General features: G+C 44.5%; 1 protein-coding gene across 5 annotated transcripts in view; it reads left to right on the forward strand.

Annotated features, from left to right (window-relative positions):
- The window catches only part of DIP2C (disco interacting protein 2 homolog C), a 378709-nt gene that overhangs the window by 255961 nt on the left and 104586 nt on the right, over nucleotides 1-18162 (forward strand). For all 5 annotated transcript variants that reach the window (XM_057542779.1, XM_057542780.1, XM_057542781.1 and 2 more), the window contains 6 exons: nucleotides 2277-2368; nucleotides 8718-8828; nucleotides 14334-14457; nucleotides 14744-14853; nucleotides 14978-15080; nucleotides 16858-16922. In XM_057542779.1, coding sequence (XP_057398762.1) covers nucleotides 2277-2368; nucleotides 8718-8828; nucleotides 14334-14457; nucleotides 14744-14853; nucleotides 14978-15080; nucleotides 16858-16922 — 605 coding nt within the window. The remainder of the gene's footprint in view (nucleotides 1-2276; nucleotides 2369-8717; nucleotides 8829-14333; nucleotides 14458-14743; nucleotides 14854-14977; nucleotides 15081-16857; nucleotides 16923-18162) is intronic.

Consider the following 18162-nt stretch of genomic DNA (forward strand, 5'->3'; position numbering starts at 1 on the left):
TTTTGCTTGATGGTTACCATGAGGCTTACATATAACATATTTATAATAGTCTGTTTTAAGTTGATTAAAAACTTAAGTTTGAGTACATTCCCAAGCCCTACATTTTTTGTCTCCCCGTTTTATGTTTTTGATGTCACATTTCACATCTTTTTATCTTGTGTATTCCTTAACTAACTGTTGTAGTTATTTTTACTACTTTTGTCTTTCAACCTAATACTAGGTTTATAAGTGATTAATCTACTACCTTCACTAAATATTTACCTTTACCAGTGAGACACATAGTTTCTTGTTACAAATTAGTGCCCTTTCTTTTCAGCTTAAATAAGTTCCTTTAACACTTTTTTTGTAAGGCTGCTTTAGTGGTGATGAACTCCTTTAGCTTTTTGCTTGTCTGGAAAACTTTATCTGTCCTTCAGTTCTGAATGATAACTTTGCCTGGGAGAGTATTCTTGGTTGGAAATTTTTTTTCTTTCTCCTTTCTAAATCAGTCAAGAACTGTTTTATCTTCTTTAATTTAAATCATCAATTTACTCTTTATTTTTATCTATTTGAAAAATATTTGTAGAACTGGCCAAAAGTGTGCTGTTTCCTTTTTCAAATTCTCTGTTGTAAATTGGCTTTTGTATGAATTTATGATGATCTAGACTTTAATAGTCCAAACTGAGAATGAAGTTGAAACTTTAACAAAATATAATGGTGCTAATTGTTTGATTGTAATTGATTTGTTCGTTTACAATGCGTTGATTTTTTTCACTTACAACAAGTTGATTGTAATTGTTTATTCAACTATAGTAATTTCCTAACATTGTTCACATTAAATAAATCTGAAGGCACAAAATATTTGTGATTTCTTTAGGAAAAAAATAACTCCCTGCATTATTTCTAATGGCTAGTGACTGTTTGGGGCAAAAATATAATCATCAAGTAATAGTAAAGAAGCCAGTCTTGAGGAGGTGGAGTTAAGGAAGGTGGAGGAGGGGCATGAATAAAACATCACACCTAGTAGTTACTCTCAGTGATCAAGAAGTAGGCTAAAATGTATACTGCAATTTTGTTTTTTATAGCTTGCTTTATTATGATGTTAGTAAAACAAAGAAACATTTGTTGAGCACATACTATGAGCCAGGAATGTCCTAGGAATTATAGGAATCAGAGATAATGGAAAAATCCTCCTTGTCCCCTAATCACTAAGGAAGAGACAAATTGATAAATCCATTGATAGGAAAACAGTAAGAACCCTAGTTTGGGTTGCTGCAAAATCCAATATGAAATAAAACAAATTCAGATTTTTTCATTTCATAATTTCATAATTTCATAATTAAAGTGTATATTAATTTAGCTTTTACATTTAAAATAGGAAAAAGATTAGAACAGTGATTGCATTTATAGGAAATAGTTCAAATTGTTGTTATCTTTATTTTACTATTATTGCATTAATATAATTTCTAACACCTTGACTGCTCCTGAAAGCTTATAGAAGCTAAAGTTGTAAAAGGCCTTTATGTGTCCAAGAATTCATGTTAGATTTTAAAGTCATTTTGGTTTGATCTCAGACTGTTTGCTATCACCTGGGTATGCTGAGGAAATGTCTGGCACTGGGATGAAGGCAGGGATTTGAATCTGCAAGTTCTTCAAAACTGGTCATTTTTCTCGTGTTTTTTTAATCTTTTTAATCCTGCTTTGTGGTGATTTTTTCTAGAGTTCAAAACTTTAAAATAATTCAAAAATTTTACCATAATCTTTATCTAAATTCAGGGATTAGGATTCCAAAATCCTAAAAGTTAGGAAAAGTTGAAGTTGAGAAACTTAGGATGTGGAGAAGGAGAGGGATCAGGCCCTACAAAGCCTGTCTTACGTGCCCTTTACATTCATTGCTATCACACAAGACAGGACTCATTAATAGAGGAAATAGGTGTCATTTTGCACAACATAAATTAGCATTAACTCACTAATGCCGTGGTCCCTGCCCTATTTTACTCCCTAGAAATCCTCCCCTACTTCTGTGATGGTAATTAAATTCTCTGTGGCTTTGCTCTAGGTTTTTAGCATCCGAGGTGTATTTGTATTTAATACCTTATTCCAGTGTTCAGGCTTCTCAGATTTTGTAAGTCAGATTTGCTGGCTTTTGTTTCCCATATTGATTCCAGGGACTCAGAATAACTTGAAAGGCTTAAAGTGAAAAAGTAATACTCTCTATATAGGTTAATGTGCACACATATACACAACAGAAAATGCATGTGTACAATTAATTGTGTCTTTATAATTTGTATTGATAGGCAAACTGTGGACAAGAAGTATGAAGGTTGCTTACAACATTCTGCATAAATTAGGTACAAAACAAGAACCTATGGTGCGACCTGGAGATAGGGTAAGTGCAATTTAAATTATCACATCTGCAAGACACGTGGTCTGAGGTGGAGAAGACACCCACTGTTTTAAAGTTGCAAAGTTCAGTGCCTCCATACTACTAAATCAGGCTTTCTTAACATTTACTGTGAACCAGAAGCAGTTATTCAGCAGGATTAATCGTCACAGTAACTCAGCGAGTTTAACTATAGTAGTTCTCACGTTTTATCCATGAGGATATTAGGACTTGAGAGGGTAAGAATCGTATCAGATGAAGGCACATAGCTAGAAAGTGGTGTAGCCAGTGCTCATATCCATTTTTGTCCAACCACAAAACCTGTGTTCCTAACCCCTGACATATGTGGTCTCCTAGTTTGGAATGTACTTGCACTGTCTCCCTGAGTAGGTAGGACAATTGTGTTTAGAACTTTTTTATATTACTCAGTGATATCGAAAATCCTGGCAGCAAACTGCTGGTATGCTCCTTTCCTAGTGTTAAATTTCTTGATATAGGCTACTGTCTTTCATTGAAAAGCACAATTTTATTCTTACTGCAATCTGCTAAGTTACTGAAAACAGATATTAGTATTTCCTTTTTAATGTTACACCCAGAGCAGTTAATAATCTTGCCCAAGCTTTACACCCTGATTAAGATGTGGGGCTGAGAGTAGAACCTAGTTTTCTTGCCTTAAATGGAGTGATTTTTTTCCATATGTTGCTGTGTACCTCAGAATGCCCCAAGACTGGGTTACCCACCTGCACCCAAAGGACTCCAAATGAATTTTATAAAAATATCATTGTAGAGCACCATAAACCAGCAAGAATACAAGCTATGATTTACTTAAGAGATATTATAAAAACATGGGCCCATTATGGGGAATTTTTAATAAGATTGCTGCAGCCCCAGGATTCTGTGGTAGGCTATGATTCTTTCCAGTTTAATGAACAAGTTTGACCTTTAGCTTTTAAAAGTCAATTATAGGTCTCACACTTCCTCATTATAAAACTTACTGTAAAGCTACAGCAATCAAAGCTGTGTGGTATTAACACAAAGACAGATATAGACCAAAGGAATAGAATAGAAAACCCAGAAATAAATCCTTACATGTAGGGTCAAGGGACTTTCAAGAAGGATGCTAAGACATTAAATGGCAGAAAGGATAGTCTACTCAACAAATGGTGCTTGGAAAATTGGATATCCATAAGCAAAAACCCAAAATTGAACCTTTATACCATATATTAAAAAATTAACTCAAAATGGATTAAAGACCTAAACTCTTAGAATAAAACATAGGGGAAATGTTTCATGACATTGGATTTGGCAGTGATTTCTTGGATATGGCACCAAAAGCACAGGGAACAAAAAAATTGATAAATTGCACTTCATCAAAATTTTAAAATTCTGGGCTTCCCTGGTGGCACAGTGGTTAAGAATCCACCTGCCAGTGCAGGGAACCACGGGTTCAAGCCCTGGTCCGGGAAGATCTCACATGCCGTGGAGCAACTAAGCCCGTGTGCCACAACTACTGAAGCCCGTGAGCCTAGAGCCCGTGCTCTGCAACAAGAGAAGCCACCGCAATGAGAAGCTCGTGCACCACAACAGAGTAGCCCCCGCTTGCTGCAACTAAAGCCCACGCACAGCAACGAAGACCCAACGCAGCCAAAAATAAATAAATAAAATAAATGTATAAAATTTAAAACTTCTGTGTACCAAAGGACACTTTTGAGAGTGAAAAAGAAACATACAGAATGAGAGAAAATGTTTACAAATCATATATCTGATAAAAGATTAGTATCCAGAATATATAAAGAAGTTCTACAACTCAACAACAACAACCAAAAAAAAAAAGTTTAAAAAACAGGCAAAGGACTTGAATAGACCTTTTTCCAGGGAAGATTTACAAATAGCCAAATAAGCCCATGAATCACTAATCATTAGGGAAATATACGTCAAAACCACATGAGCTACCACTTCACACTCATTAGGATGGCTGCTATCAAAAACAAAATAGTAGGTGATGACAAGAATGTGAAGAAATTGGAACCCTTGTGCATTGCTGGTAGGAATATACAGTGGTGTAGCCACTGCGGAAAACAGTACTATGGTGGTTCCTTAGAAAATTAAACATCTGATCCGATAATTCCACTTCAATTTCAAAAGAATTGAAAGCAAGGACTTGAACAGATATATCTACACCAATGTTCATAGCAGCACTATTCACGAAAACCAAAAGGAGGAAGCAACTCAAGCATCCATGGTCGGGTGAATGAATAAACAGAAGGTGGTATATTCGTACGGTGTAATATTATTCAGCCTTAAAAAGGAAGGAAATTCTGACACATTCTACAACATGGATGGACCTTGAGGACATTATGCTCTGTAAAATAAGCCAGTCACAAAAGGATAAATATTATATGGTTCCATTTATATGAGGTACTTAGAGTACTTAAATTCCTAGAGACAGAAGAATGATGGTTACCAGGGGCTGTGGGAGGCGGGAAATGGGGAGTTATTGTTTAATAGGGACAGAGTTACAGTTTAAGAAAATGAAAATGTTCTGGAAATGGATGGTTGATGATGGTTTTACAACAGCGTGAATGTACTTAATGCCACTGAACTGTATACTTGAAAATGGTCAAGATGGTAAACTTTGCTATATTTATTTTATCACGATAAAAAAAAGTCAGTTGTAATATATCTCCCTTATCTATAATTTGGTTAATAGTCTTAGTAGTTTTTTTTAAAAGTCTTTGGCCTTCAGACTCTTGAAGTTCCTTTACAATAGCAATTACAAAATAAACCATCTCTGTTCTGCTAAGAAGTCAGTAGGAATGTGGGGGGCAAGTTTTGATAGAACAAAATATGTAAAAAGATTTTCTTTAGCAGGGGGTGGTTTGAATTGTATGAGGTGGGACTACTTTTCTAAATTATTCCTTTAAAAAGTTTTCATATGGCTGGCACCTGGCATGTGCGTATAAATACTTATTAAATAAGCATATGTGACTGTAGTATTCAATTGATAATAACCTTCTGTCACAATAAACAGGATTCTTTACCTCTTTGAAAATCATTTTTAATTAAATATAATTTTCCGAGGATAATGAACATTCTGTCCTTAGCATAAAAATTATAGATGCTTTTCATGTGGGTGACCCTATTAATGCACTTTGGGGAGTACTGCTTGGGCTTTGAAAAGGCATTTATGTGCCTAAGCTGAATAGGTTTTCAGGATATTGTAGTGGGAGCTGTGGAATAAACAAAGATGCATCATATGTGAAGCCTGCCTTCAGGGAGCTTGCAGAGTTAAAAAAAAAAAATGAAGACATTGATAATTGGCTGTCTGTAAATTGGAAAATGATACAGGTCCCCAAAATAGGTGGTGAGAGATACAGCTGAACTCTTTGGGAAGGACAGAGAATGTTCTCATTTTGGGACCTTCTGGAATCTGAGAACACTTCTTGAGGAGAAAAAGCAAGCCCGTGGCTCTTGGTCAGGTTCTAGGACAGAGTGTGGAAAGGAGCTGAGGGGGGGATTGTGTGGTATGTGGACAGAACAAGCCGGGCACTGGGACAGCAGAGCTGTTACAGGAAGACCAGCGGAGGAGAATGGAGGAAGGAGGTGGTCTGTTGACGCTCTGTGCGTGGTTAAGTGCGATGAAATATCAGAGAATACATAGGGAATTGAATGAAAAGAAACCATGTGTGTTTATGAAAATGAAGCATCTGTATATTTGTACAGTATTGCACTGGAATCACTGTGCAGTCACCAAAAAACAGGACTTGTGACTGATTGAGATATAAAAGGAAAGTTTTATGATACAAATACAGTCTTCCCTTCCTTAAAACAAATTTTTTAAAAATTCAGTTTTGATTCTAAAAGAGCCTTTAGCTATTTGACCATTTTCTATTTGTTACTTTTATATTTTTGAGAGCATATAATGTACAATTTTATATTCTGCTTTTATTCACTTTACATTAATATAACATTTCATCCTGTTTTAACCCAACTCTGCAAGGTTATATAATATGGCATTATCAGCATGAACTTTAGTGATCGAGCAGTGGGAATTTTAAATCCTGGATCAAGTTGCCCTTCCTTGGAACAGAGCTGGGATAGGAGCCAGACCAGAAGCTCCTCTTGGAAGTATGTTGATCCACAGTCTGGCTCTGGAAGCAGCACCTTCTTTCTCTCGGTTCTATGCTCTTGAAGATTCCTGCGTGCAGAATAGGTTAGTCCCAGGAGGACTAACAAGTCCGAATTTAACTGGTCCTCTATGAGCGGGTACAGCCATTAGTTTTGGGTGGAACTTCAACATCTTCTGCATTTTCTTAACATCCTCTGTTTTTTCAAGGAGAGCAGTCTTGCAGCAGTGGTGCCTTGGAAGCTTTGCAAACATTTGATTGAATGTTGTTGCTTTGCCAGATCCAGAACTAAAAACAGATGCTGTCAACTCTCAGACCACCAGTTGAAGGCAGAACACCTGAGGCCAGTGCAAACCTCAGATCATTTTTAAAATAATTGTTTGTGGTTCATATGCAGAGACATGCAAATAAATCCTTTTATTCCTCCGTTGAAGTCCTACTAATACTAGCCTGGCATCTGTCTGGGTGCTTTTGGGACAAAATAAGGATTAGTATATAATCAACAGTTATTTCACAGGGTTTCTTAAAATTCTTCAGTAGTGCAGAATGGCTTTTATTGGCCTTAACGATCTCATTTGTGTCTCGTTTGGCTGATTTTAGTAAACTGCAGGAATGCCATGTAGAAAGGCAATCTTCACATAATTCCAAACTTAATTTTATTTCCATCAACTATCCTGTGTTGCTAACAGACCCAAATTTAAGACGCAGCCTGCTCCATCCTCAGCTGTCATCTGAGTCCTTTATGCCAACCTGCTTACTTAGATATTGAGGTAATTAGGATGTCTTATCCAACTGTTCATGACAAAGTTAATAACTTCTAGTTAGGGCATTTTTAAAGAAAAAAAATGTGTTAAATTCCTGAATGAGGTAATACAAAAATCATATACATCTGCTAAATCATGGGATTTACGTGCTTAATTATCAACAAGGAAGAGCAGTGCCGATGCTGCAGCAACACATGGGAGAAGCTTGTGTTAAAGTGGAAGCAGAGTCCTGCAGAGCTCAGTGGGGATCCAGAAATAGGACTGCCGGTTGCATCCTGAAGGGCAGCTTCTAGAGCTAGAGTAGGAAGGGCCACTCCAGAAGGAGCATCGGGCAACAGGAGAGCAAGCGGATCGACGTTGCGTTAGCTCCACGGCAGACGCTAACCTGAGTGCCAGGTGAATGTAAATGGGACGAAGCTGACAACATAAAGGAAAAACTTGACAAGTTTACATGCAACATTAAATACACTAATAAAAATAAAACAGAAAATATTATATCGAGAAGTCTGCATCAAATGTAAGAGTTAATACTATGAAATATATTTAAAGATTTTATGGGAAATGTCAAAACACTAGCAGATAAATAGGCAAAGGAAATGTAACACAGTTCATACAAGGACGAATAATTATAAGCCATCTGATGGAAAATTGTTCTTCATTAAGATTCCCTTCAGGACTATCAGAAAACATTTGAAAAATCATACTATCCGTTATTGGGTTATTTGGATAGTAATTTAAATTTACCTTTTAGAACTCCATGAATATTGTACTCCTGGTTCTTCAGAGGCTGAGCTGGAGAGGCGATGGGCGGCTGGAGATGTGTGGGCAGGTGTTCACGGAAGCCTTCCCTGGAAGGGCAGAAAGCCAGATGCCGCAGGTGCAGGCTGACCGAGCGCCGGCTCTCGGGGCCGGGGCCTCGTGGGCAGTTGTGGTTCACGGCTGCCTGCTGTGTGTCAGGCACGGTGTGAGCTCTTGCATACATTTTCTCATTTGACCTTTCCTACAACACTAGGACACTAGTATTCTCAATTTTCAGGTAAGTCAAGGCTTGGTGAGCTAAATCTGAGCCGGGATCAGAATAGAGTCAGCTGTGAGCCCAGCACCTTAGGGAGGAAGTGCACAGCGTTCAGTTACGATGGTGAAGACTGTGTGGAAGTACAAGGACGCACTTCAGAGCCCAGTGAGAATAGCGAGAGACAAACAGTATATGCACTGTGGTTTCACCTGTGTAAAAATATGTGCCGATGGGGGAGATAACGTGTAAACAGCAGGGGTAGTTGCATTCTGGTGCGATGTCAGAGATGACCCGGATAATCTGTTTGCCTTCCATGTGAGATCAAGGAAAAGCATCTGATAACTTATTAAAATGCATCTTACTAATATGCATTTTTCAAGCAGGGCATCTAAATTTTTTCCAGTGGCATCGTGTTAGTGGTTAATCCCTCTCTCTCTGTGTTGCTCCAGGTGGCACTGGTGTTCCCCAACAATGACCCTGCTGCCTCCATGGTGGCTTTCTACGGCTGCCTGCTGGCCGAAGTTGTGCCTGTGCCCATCGAGGTGCCCCTCACGAGAAAGGTAAATAACGTATCTTTCTATTCAAGCCTGTTGGCCGGGAAGGTCGGCTCTGCTGCCCTGGAAGGTTCTGTCATGGGGTCAGAATGTGCAGACGGCCATCTTCGAGAGCTTTCATCTCAGCAGGATGTGGATCAGGAAGCACAGGGCTGTTTGCCTTGCCTCTGAGGCTCTGTGCAGGTTGTCGTTGGCTGTCCCAGCCGAGGGAGCAGCATTGACACTGCAGCTCCGCTCAGTGGCCGGATTGAGCTGCTGCCCTGAGGTGGCAACTTCTGTGCATTGACCAGGGTGATCTGCCAGCAAAGCAGGTGTTCCAGTATCTCGTTCCTCAGTGTCACTGCAGTAGAAATCTGGGTACATGATAGATTTTTCACTTATTTTTATTTCAGGGGTGGCAGTTGTTGCGTTTGTTCAGGTGTTTGGACATTAACAAGTTCCAGGTTCACCTACGATTTGTTGGATCTTATTCTATAATTAGAATAAATAACTAATCTCGCTGTTAGAGTTGTAGTGTAGTCCAGTGTCGGAACCCTACACAGTAGTGTGTGTGTCTTTGTCCACGTAAATGATTGGCTTCTTGCACCACAGACCTGTGGTAACTTTGGAAGAGAAGGCAGAGGGAGGAGGCTGTGCTGGGGCTGGCCCTGCTGGTCCCCCGAGAGGTGCTCTGATGCTGTCGAAGGAGACGGGGCCGACGGCTGTGTGGATGGCCCCATGCCACTGGTTGTGTTATGTGTCGTGCCCTTGAGCTCCACCCTGGATTCACCGGGCCGTCACTTAGCACATCATCATGAGCAGACTGTGTGGGGTGACTCTTCCAGCTCCAGAATGCTAAGGTTTTCATGTGCCCAGGCTCAGAGTTTCCAGAGAATCTTCCAGCTGTCTCTGTGGCTACTCATCATGAAAATGGGGAAATGCCTCAAGGTCTGTTCACGGTGTGTGGGTACCTTTGAAACTCTGCTCCTTGGGTCGGAAGGAGAGAACGTGGGGATCCTTTAGAAGAAGGTTGGGGAATGGTTGCTGTTTCCGTTTTCCTGGGTACAAAATCTGCAGGTTCCCTCCTGGGCCTCCTAGGCACCTGCAAGTGTCAGGCGGGGCAGCAGGTGGCCCTGGAAGGGGGGTGAGCCCTGCAGCCCCTGACAGCAGAGCCCCCTCCAGTGGCCTGAGGAGAACCCTGATTTCTGCGAGGGTTTGCCTCCAGCATTCCTGGTGTACAATACACACCCCATAAAGTGCTTCCTCATCTTCCTGAGCCCTGTGACCTTCACAATTGACGAGAAATGCGGAAGGGTTTGGGGATTTACTGAGCAGGTAGCCACGTTCTCCTATGTGATTCTTTGGTGCTGTGACTAACGTGGAAAGCCTCTCAGGGGATGTGTGATGCTCCTCTTTAATTGATATCTAATTCAGTGGGTGAGGTCCTCTGGAAATAGAAAAAAACCCTCTGGATTCTCTAGTCAATGGCATCAGGATGCTAATTTGGAGGGATTTATAGGCTAATGAGTGAAGAGACTGATTCTCTGTCAGCACTGCACTAAGCAGACCCCAGAACATTTGTTATTGTTGTTATGAGTAGCAGTTATTGTTTACTCATCACATATAGAATTTAGATTTGTCTACTCTACATCTGTAGCCTGGTGTCTTCCAGACCAGGTCTGGTTTGCAGAGGAAAATCATTTGAATGAAGAGGCATCTGTATCTGCCACTTCCTGACCAGGCATTGTCGAGCGGGGCCAGGGTGTCTCACCTGCAACTCCTCTGGGTCTCCTGAGACGTGCCTGCCAGCTGTCTCAGGCATTGCAGGCTGTGACCTGCCAGGTGGCTCTGTCTTACCTCTCAGGCCCATTCAGACCCTCATATTGTCACCATGTACCTCAGGACCAGGAACCCTCTCTCAGAAGAAAAAGCTGAGGTTTCTTCTTGGCCCTCTCTCCCTCAGAACATTTCTGAGGTGAACAGAACCAGGAGATGACTCACAGGTTATTGTTAAACCAGAAGCTGTGCGTTGGGCCTCAGTCTGTGGTTTCAGAATGTAATGTTCATTCTTAGAAAACTTTACTTATTTTTAAATAAAAGAATCCACTGGCTCGGTTGCCATTCAGCCCAGGGTAAGATGTGCACAGGGGTGGAGGTGATGAAGTTTGTGAATCCTCTATCCACCAGTCCTACGCACACTAGTCTTGTCTTAAAATAAAGGGCCTAATGAGAACCAAATTTTCAGAATCATCTATGTTGATTAGCCTCACTGAACGATTTAGTCCCATGTGCATTTATTTATTCTCTGTTCTAGTTCTTGAAGTGAGGGGAGAAGGCTCATTTTTCACTTGAAGAGTTCATAGTAGGAGAAATGGGTGTCCCTCTGATGGTTTGGCCGTGGAGTGGGCAGGGGCAAGAGAGGAGCCTCCAGAAGTCTGTGCCACGATGGGCAGATCTGGACAGTGGCTGCCCTCCTCGCCCTCTTGAGGTGGCTGAGCTGGTCTGTGAAGGCCAGATGTCAGCAAAGTGGACCTGTGGGCTGGCGGAAACCACTGAGCCGGATTTCCCTTCTGCCAGCGTGGGAAGTAGCAAGGCTGTAGCGGGGGTGGAATTGTGCATATTCTAAGTGCCGTAGGGCCAGAGACCAAGTGGGCCCCGGAGGCCACAGGAGTCCAGCCAGGCAGGGCCTGGCCCATCAGCACTTGCCTCTGGGCTCAGAGGGGGCTCACTGTCCTGCACAATGCATACTGTTCTTTCCTTAGAATCTAGCACATGCCCCACTTGTTTGCTTTAACCAAGGTTTCAGATGTCCTGTTAAAATGAAACATCTCTGGAAGGAAAAACATTGACGTCTTGTCACATACTTACAATCTCACGTGAACCATCACATGATCCTTCTCTTGGGAGTGTATTTTGCTGGAAGAAATCAGAGGGAGTTGGGGTGGGGAGGGAGGGAAATGGGGCAGCCCGAGGGTGACACCCACCCAACTGAAGTGTTTGTGGGTAGAAGGTTATGCCCCACGTCTGGGATTTGTTTTAAAATAACAAATCTGCATGTGTGCATGTGTTTGAGGTAAGAGATGAGACCAGATTTGCCAACGTTGATAATCGTTGGTGCTGGATGACAGGAACATAGGATTTCTTTCTCCTTTTCTTTGTATCTTTGTGTCTGCTTGGAAATTTCCAGTATAAATAAAAAGTTAAAAATTAATTGGCAAAAAAACAGTACATTAATGACATGTTTCTCTTAGTATTGATAAGGAAAATTTCTTGGGTCAGGTTTCTTGGATCCACCTGGTTGTATGACCATAATAATCTTTAAACTAATGGGTCTGCAGCCTGTCTTGTGTTGACTCTGCAGAGTAATGCATCAAGAGCCCCTCGCTCCATTTCGTCTTTGTGTTATTGTCTTACCTCCTGAGGCAGCTGAGAAGCCAGCGGTTTGGGCAGGCAAGCATCAAAATTGGAAAAGCACCAGCTAGTAGTTGCAGGTCCACAAATCCGGAACGAGTTCATGAGAGACGCTTTCCGTGAACTCACCTCACATTTACTGGAGAGTCCTTCTCATGGGTATGGCTGATGCTTTCTGACCTGGAGACCGAGATGGGACGTGGTGGGGATGGTCGAGTGCGCGTTTACTGCTTGAGAAGTGACTTGTCAGAGACCGTGGGCGTGGAGAGACTGCCGGGGAAGGGACATGCTTTGTCAGCTCTCTATGTTGGGGAAAGATTGAAAGTGAGGGAAAGGTTTGAACTCAGGTGTGGGTCAGCTTTTCTGAAAGGGCCCCTGAGCCCAGCCGCAGGCCAGAAACAGTCATTCCAGGGAAAAGCGCTCAGGAAACAAGGGGGAGGCAGTGTCAGGGCCTGAGTGCTCTGGCCGTCAGGGCAGTGGTTCGCGTGCCTCCTGAGTAGCTTCCTGTGGCGCCTTTCTGGACAGTGGTGTGGGATGTCAGGGGGCTCCCAAGCATCGGGGCTCAGGGCCCTGTCCCCGGGTCCAGGAGAGATGGCCCATGGAGGCCACGGATGGCTCTGTGGGCTCTGCCAGAGGCTCTGGGGTCAAGCTGGGCTTAATTTTAGGGATCCCGGTGCATGAAGGAGACACTCGGAGCGCTCTGAGAGCAGGTGGAGGGGTCTCATCTCAGCCCAATGGGGTGCTTGGGTGAGGCTGTCTCTGCAAAGCTGGCATTTGGCTGGACCTCTGAGTAGGAATTTCCAGACCAAGAAGATGGGGGAGGAGCAGGCATGGAAGCTGAATTTCATGGTAACCACGGATTCTGTTTACGGTTACTCTCAACCCTTCCTCCATATTTTAGGGTCTTTAGGAGCAGATATTAGGAAGATAGGGCCCAGGGGACAGCGGACCTCCACCGTGAACCCTGACAGGTCTTGCAGTTGGCCCTGGTGCTCCCTGTCCTGAGCCGTTCTGAGCCTGTCTGTAGGCAGTCCCAGCAAGTTCACGCTCATGAAGAAACGCCCTTCTGCCCCTAAACCCAGCTTCAGAACCTATCTCCCCACCCCTTTACCCGGTCACAGCTTTTGGCCATGTGATATCCAAATTCACATTGAAGTGACTGATTATAATTCTCCTTGAAAAAGCACTGCTTGAAGGAACAGTCCCACAAGGGTCCCCGAAATGGGAAGGTCCCCATCCGCGGAGCACCAGGCCTCCTCCCCCTTGTCGGGGCTGCAAGGGCGTTGGGAGGCCGGCTGTGCATGATGCTGTGTAAAGAGACACGGCTTTTAAATCTGCAGTGAGGAGTAGGAACTAGGCACTTGGAAGACGTAGTTTTGAGATGTCGATGTTGCCGATTTTACTGGGGTGAGAATGTTGTCTCACGTGGGAAGGAAGGAGGTGACAGCCTCACCACAGTCCTGACGTTTCCCTTCTAGGAATGCAGGCTGCTTCACGGCTTTATTTTCTGAATCATAGCTGGTGGGAGTAAGGAAAGCAAATTGAACTGACTGGCGGGGCGGCTGGACGCTCGGGGTGGTGGCGCCCGGGGCTGCCCCTCCCGCAGCATCTGCTCCCAAGTCCTAGCAGTCAGTCTGTGGGGCGGCGCCCCTCCACGCACACGCCCTTACTCCGTGGTCGGCACGGGTGTCCAGTCCACCACGCCGGATGTGATCGAAGACCGCTTGGGGTTAGTGTCCTGAGCGCAGAGATGTGTTCTCGGACCCTCTCTGTGTCCCGAGGTCATGGTCTGGTACAACCAGAGGGGAGCAGAACGAGGCCCCCTGAGCGCAGCACACTCTGTGCTCCCCGTGTGCGTCCCTTACAGCCAGCCAAGGACACGGCGCAGATGTCGAGACTGAGGCCAAGCTAGTGCCCTGTTCAAGGTCAGGCAGCTGGCAAGTGGCAGCCTGAGGTTTGACCCCAGCTGTGCAGACACCAGCCCGTGCCCTGGCACTCTGGTTGAACCTCTGCTCAGGGAGCTTGGTGCCATCCCAGGGCCCGAGGGCGAGACCGTGTTTTGTTAGGAGAGCGGCCATCACCTCTGCTCGTGACCCTTCTCTCCTTGCTGCCGTCTCCCAGGACGCAGGAAGCCAGCAGATCGGGTTCTTGCTTGGGAGCTGTGGGGTGACTGTAGCCTTGACGAGCGACGCTTGCCACAAAGGGCTGCCGAAGAGCCCGACGGGGGAGATCCCACAGTTCAAAGGTGAGCCTCAGTGCCGGGCAGGGAGGATGTGCTCCGAGGCATCTGTGCCCACACACCGTCCACACACGAGGTTTCAGATAACACCCCACGCGCTCTCAGCCTGCACGTGATGTGCTCTAACTGCAGGAGGCTTACGGCGCCTTAGCCGTGGCCTTAGACTTGATGGAAACACCAGAGATTTGGTCTGGCTTGTGCTGTTGTGAAGCGTGCCACCAACGGGAAGGTGGCGTCACACCTGTCTTCTGGGGGATGCTTGCCTGAAAGGAATTTGTCCTTTATTTCCAAGGTTGGCCAAAGCTATTATGGTTTGTCACAGAGTCAAAACATCTCTCTAAACCTCCTCGAGATTGGTTCCCGCACATTAAGGACGCCAATAACGACACTGCGTATATCGAGGTGAGTTGCTGGGTCTGGACGAGGTTGGGGAACTGAGTGACACGCACTGCAACCCTTACACAGCTCAGGGTCAGAGGTGGATGTGGGCCCGGAGCTCTACCCTCTCGGCACCTTCTCATTGCAGTACAAGACGTGCAAGGATGGGAGCGTGCTCGGGGTGACCGTGACGAGGATCGCGCTTCTGACCCACTGCCAGGCCCTCACACAGGCGTGTGGCTACACAGAAGGTATGGGCAGACCATTCCTGGGGGACCCTGACCCCCAGACCCCAGCCCTGTGAGATGAGTGTTGTTCCCACTAGTCACTCGGAGAGTCGTGCGGCTCCGCCGAAGGTCTGTGTGTTGGATTGTTTAGTTGGCGTCTTAGTCTGCTCTGGCAGCCAAAACAGACGCCACAGACTGGGGCTTAAACAACAGATGTTGACGTCTCACAGTCTGGAGGCTGCAGTCTGAAATCCGGTGCCAGAGGGTTGGTTCCTGGGAGACCCCCTTCCAGACCTGCGGACGGCACCTTCCAGCTGTGTCTTCATACGGCCTCGCCTCTGTGTGCAGAGGGAGCTCTGGTGTGTCTTCCTCTTCTTATAAGGACACCGTTCCTATTGGTTCAGGCCCCACCCTATGACTTCATCTAACTTTAATTATCTCCTTAGAGCCCCATCTCCAGGCGCATTTATACTTGGTGTTAGGGCTTCAACGTAGGAATTTGGGAGAAAACAGTCCAGGCCATAACAGATAGTTGACACCATTGATGTGTATTCATTCCTGGCTGCACAGTGGAACCTCTTTGGGAGCTTTAAAAAAGTGCCCATGCTACAGTGCACACCCCTCCCCGCACCTGACTTGGATTCTGGGGCTGCATTTCACAGTCAAAGAGTTGGTTTCCATGATGTGCTTTCTTTGCCCTGTTTGGGGTCGTCCTGGAGGCACAGAGTTAGGGTCACCAGAGGTAGCCACTGTTGACAGCGCTGACGGGCTCATGGAAGGAAGGATCAGACCCCACATACCCACAGCTCCCTCCGCTGGAGTGTCTGCCATCAGGTCCCCGCACTGGCCACGTCGCAGGCACCCGCCACACTGGAGTCTCTTCCCAGTACCCAAGCGTCAGTCACGATCCGTGGATGAGACACTTTTCTCTTTTCGCTGTTCTCATTTGCTTTCTCTCTCTCCCCATCCTTCTGGCAGTCTCCCTTTTTAAGAACAGTTCACTTGTCTCGTGGAGATGTTCCACTGATGTTTGGTCCCTGGACAGGTTTCCCAGACATTTTCACACGTGGAGACACACTGCCTCTAATGATCACCACCCTGTTTGTCACTGTTTTCAGTTTTAGTTCTAGTTTTTCTCACAACCTCATGACCTGTATTCCTTGCCCTAATTTCCTAAAGGTCCAGGGCCATCACTCTTGCAGGGATTGGGGAAGATAGATACATATTTGCTTCATGATTCTCCACTTTTAAAAATCTTGCGTAAGATAGAATACAGGCTGTGTATTTTGAATGTCCCTTTTTGAAAGGGGGTGAGGCACTTGGTACTGAAGCTTTGGTGAGCATTCTAGTGGCAGGTTTGCTGGAAATCGCCTCCTCCTGCAAGTACACAGCATTTCCCTCTCTTGGGAGAACATGTGATGGAAATGAAAAGAATCTTTTAAGAAAGAAAAAGGCAGGGAGCGGGAAAACAAATATTGGGTTGGCCAAATAGTTCATTAAAACCCAAACGAACTTTTTGGCCAACCCAGTATATAAAAGGAGAAGGAGTAAGGCGTTTTAAGTGATGCTGTGAAGAGCTATTGCTGTTAAGTTATGTGTCAGAATACTCATCTAGAAACGCTTCCCAGGCAGGCCAGCATTTTAAATGGGTCTGATTGGAGGCTGCAGCATTTCTGTAAAGACAGTGAAATGATGTTTTTCTAAGACTCATTACTTCCCACTGATGTGATACTGGATTTTTTTTGTCCTTTGGTCTGTGACCATCTTTCGTTAAAATCTTTGACTCTTTTTATTTGTATAGCTGAAACAATTGTGAATGTGTTGGATTTCAAGAAAGACGTTGGGCTTTGGCACGGAATCCTAACAGTAAGTGAGACGCCCCTTGCTCTGCAGTGTCCTGTTTAACTTTTAACGTGCTCAGTGTTGGGATTAGAATGATGATCTGCGTACACAGCGGCTTGGATAAGCCCCTTCCTCCCACATTATACAGAAAAGTTACCATTTTTAGAAGTCTTAAGTTAATGTAACTTCTAGGAGCTCAGCAAACCAGTGGGTCAGTAGCTGCTTGCCTGCATCATGGGCCCACGCTCTGAGGCTGCGGCTGCGAGAGAGAGCGGCCTTTTTAGGCTCAGGGAAGTTCAGGATCTTTCTTCCCACGGTTGGCATTTCAGATTGTGCAGAAACGTTGATGTCTTGCATTTGGGTCACTTTGCCCATACATCTGATATGGCTACAAAATTCTTGTTTTATCTTTCTGTGAATCATTGTTTAATGAACGTTTTGGGAATTATGCTGCAGGGGGAAAAGTACTTTGAGATTTCCCCTTGGCCAAAAATTCAACACGAGTTGCAGAGAATGTATGTCTCGTTTTTGTTAGTGCCACTTGAGAAGTGATGACCATTCAAAGCTGTAGGCACTTTTAATAGAGGGATAACCTTATTATTAAGATACGCTTAGCACTTAAGAAGTATGTGTAGCATCACTGCTTAGAATCTCCCTATGTCTGTTTCATATGTGATGATTTCCACCACCTGTTTTTCTTTTTAAGTTTCTTATGCTGAAACTTTATATCTTTTTAGAAGCAAAAAATTCTAGTAGTTTTACATGAGTGATAGGAACATAACTATAAAAAGAGGGATTTGTTATTTCTTGATAAACCAGAATTTACGCAGACATCATATAGACAAAGATTTGGGGCTCTGGCCCAGCCAGCTTCCTTCTGTTACCGTCCGGACACTAGTCGGTGAGACAGAAACACAGCCCCACATGCATTCCCCGTGGCCTGCTGGTCTCATGGGAAGAGCACAGCCTCAGAGAACCCAGGTTGGACGTTGGTCCTTCCTTCTGTAGCTTGTGACTCTGGGCATGTCACCTGCTCCTGTGCCCAAGAATCGTCTGTTGCCTGAGTCACTCTGCACCTCGGTTTTCCTATCTGTCCAATGGGAATGTTGACCGTGTGAGAACCACGTGGCTTAATGTTCAGTGAGTGCCTGGCCCATCTACTTGCTTGATGACCGTTGCCATCAGAGTTTTCTCGTGACAATCTTGCTTTCAAGAGCTCTGTGATAGATCTTGTTGACGTGGTCACCCGCCTGCTTACTGATGC

This window comes from Balaenoptera acutorostrata, chromosome 3 (assembly GCF_949987535.1).
Source record: "Balaenoptera acutorostrata chromosome 3, mBalAcu1.1, whole genome shotgun sequence".
Classification (NCBI taxonomy): Eukaryota; Metazoa; Chordata; class Mammalia; order Artiodactyla; family Balaenopteridae; genus Balaenoptera; species Balaenoptera acutorostrata.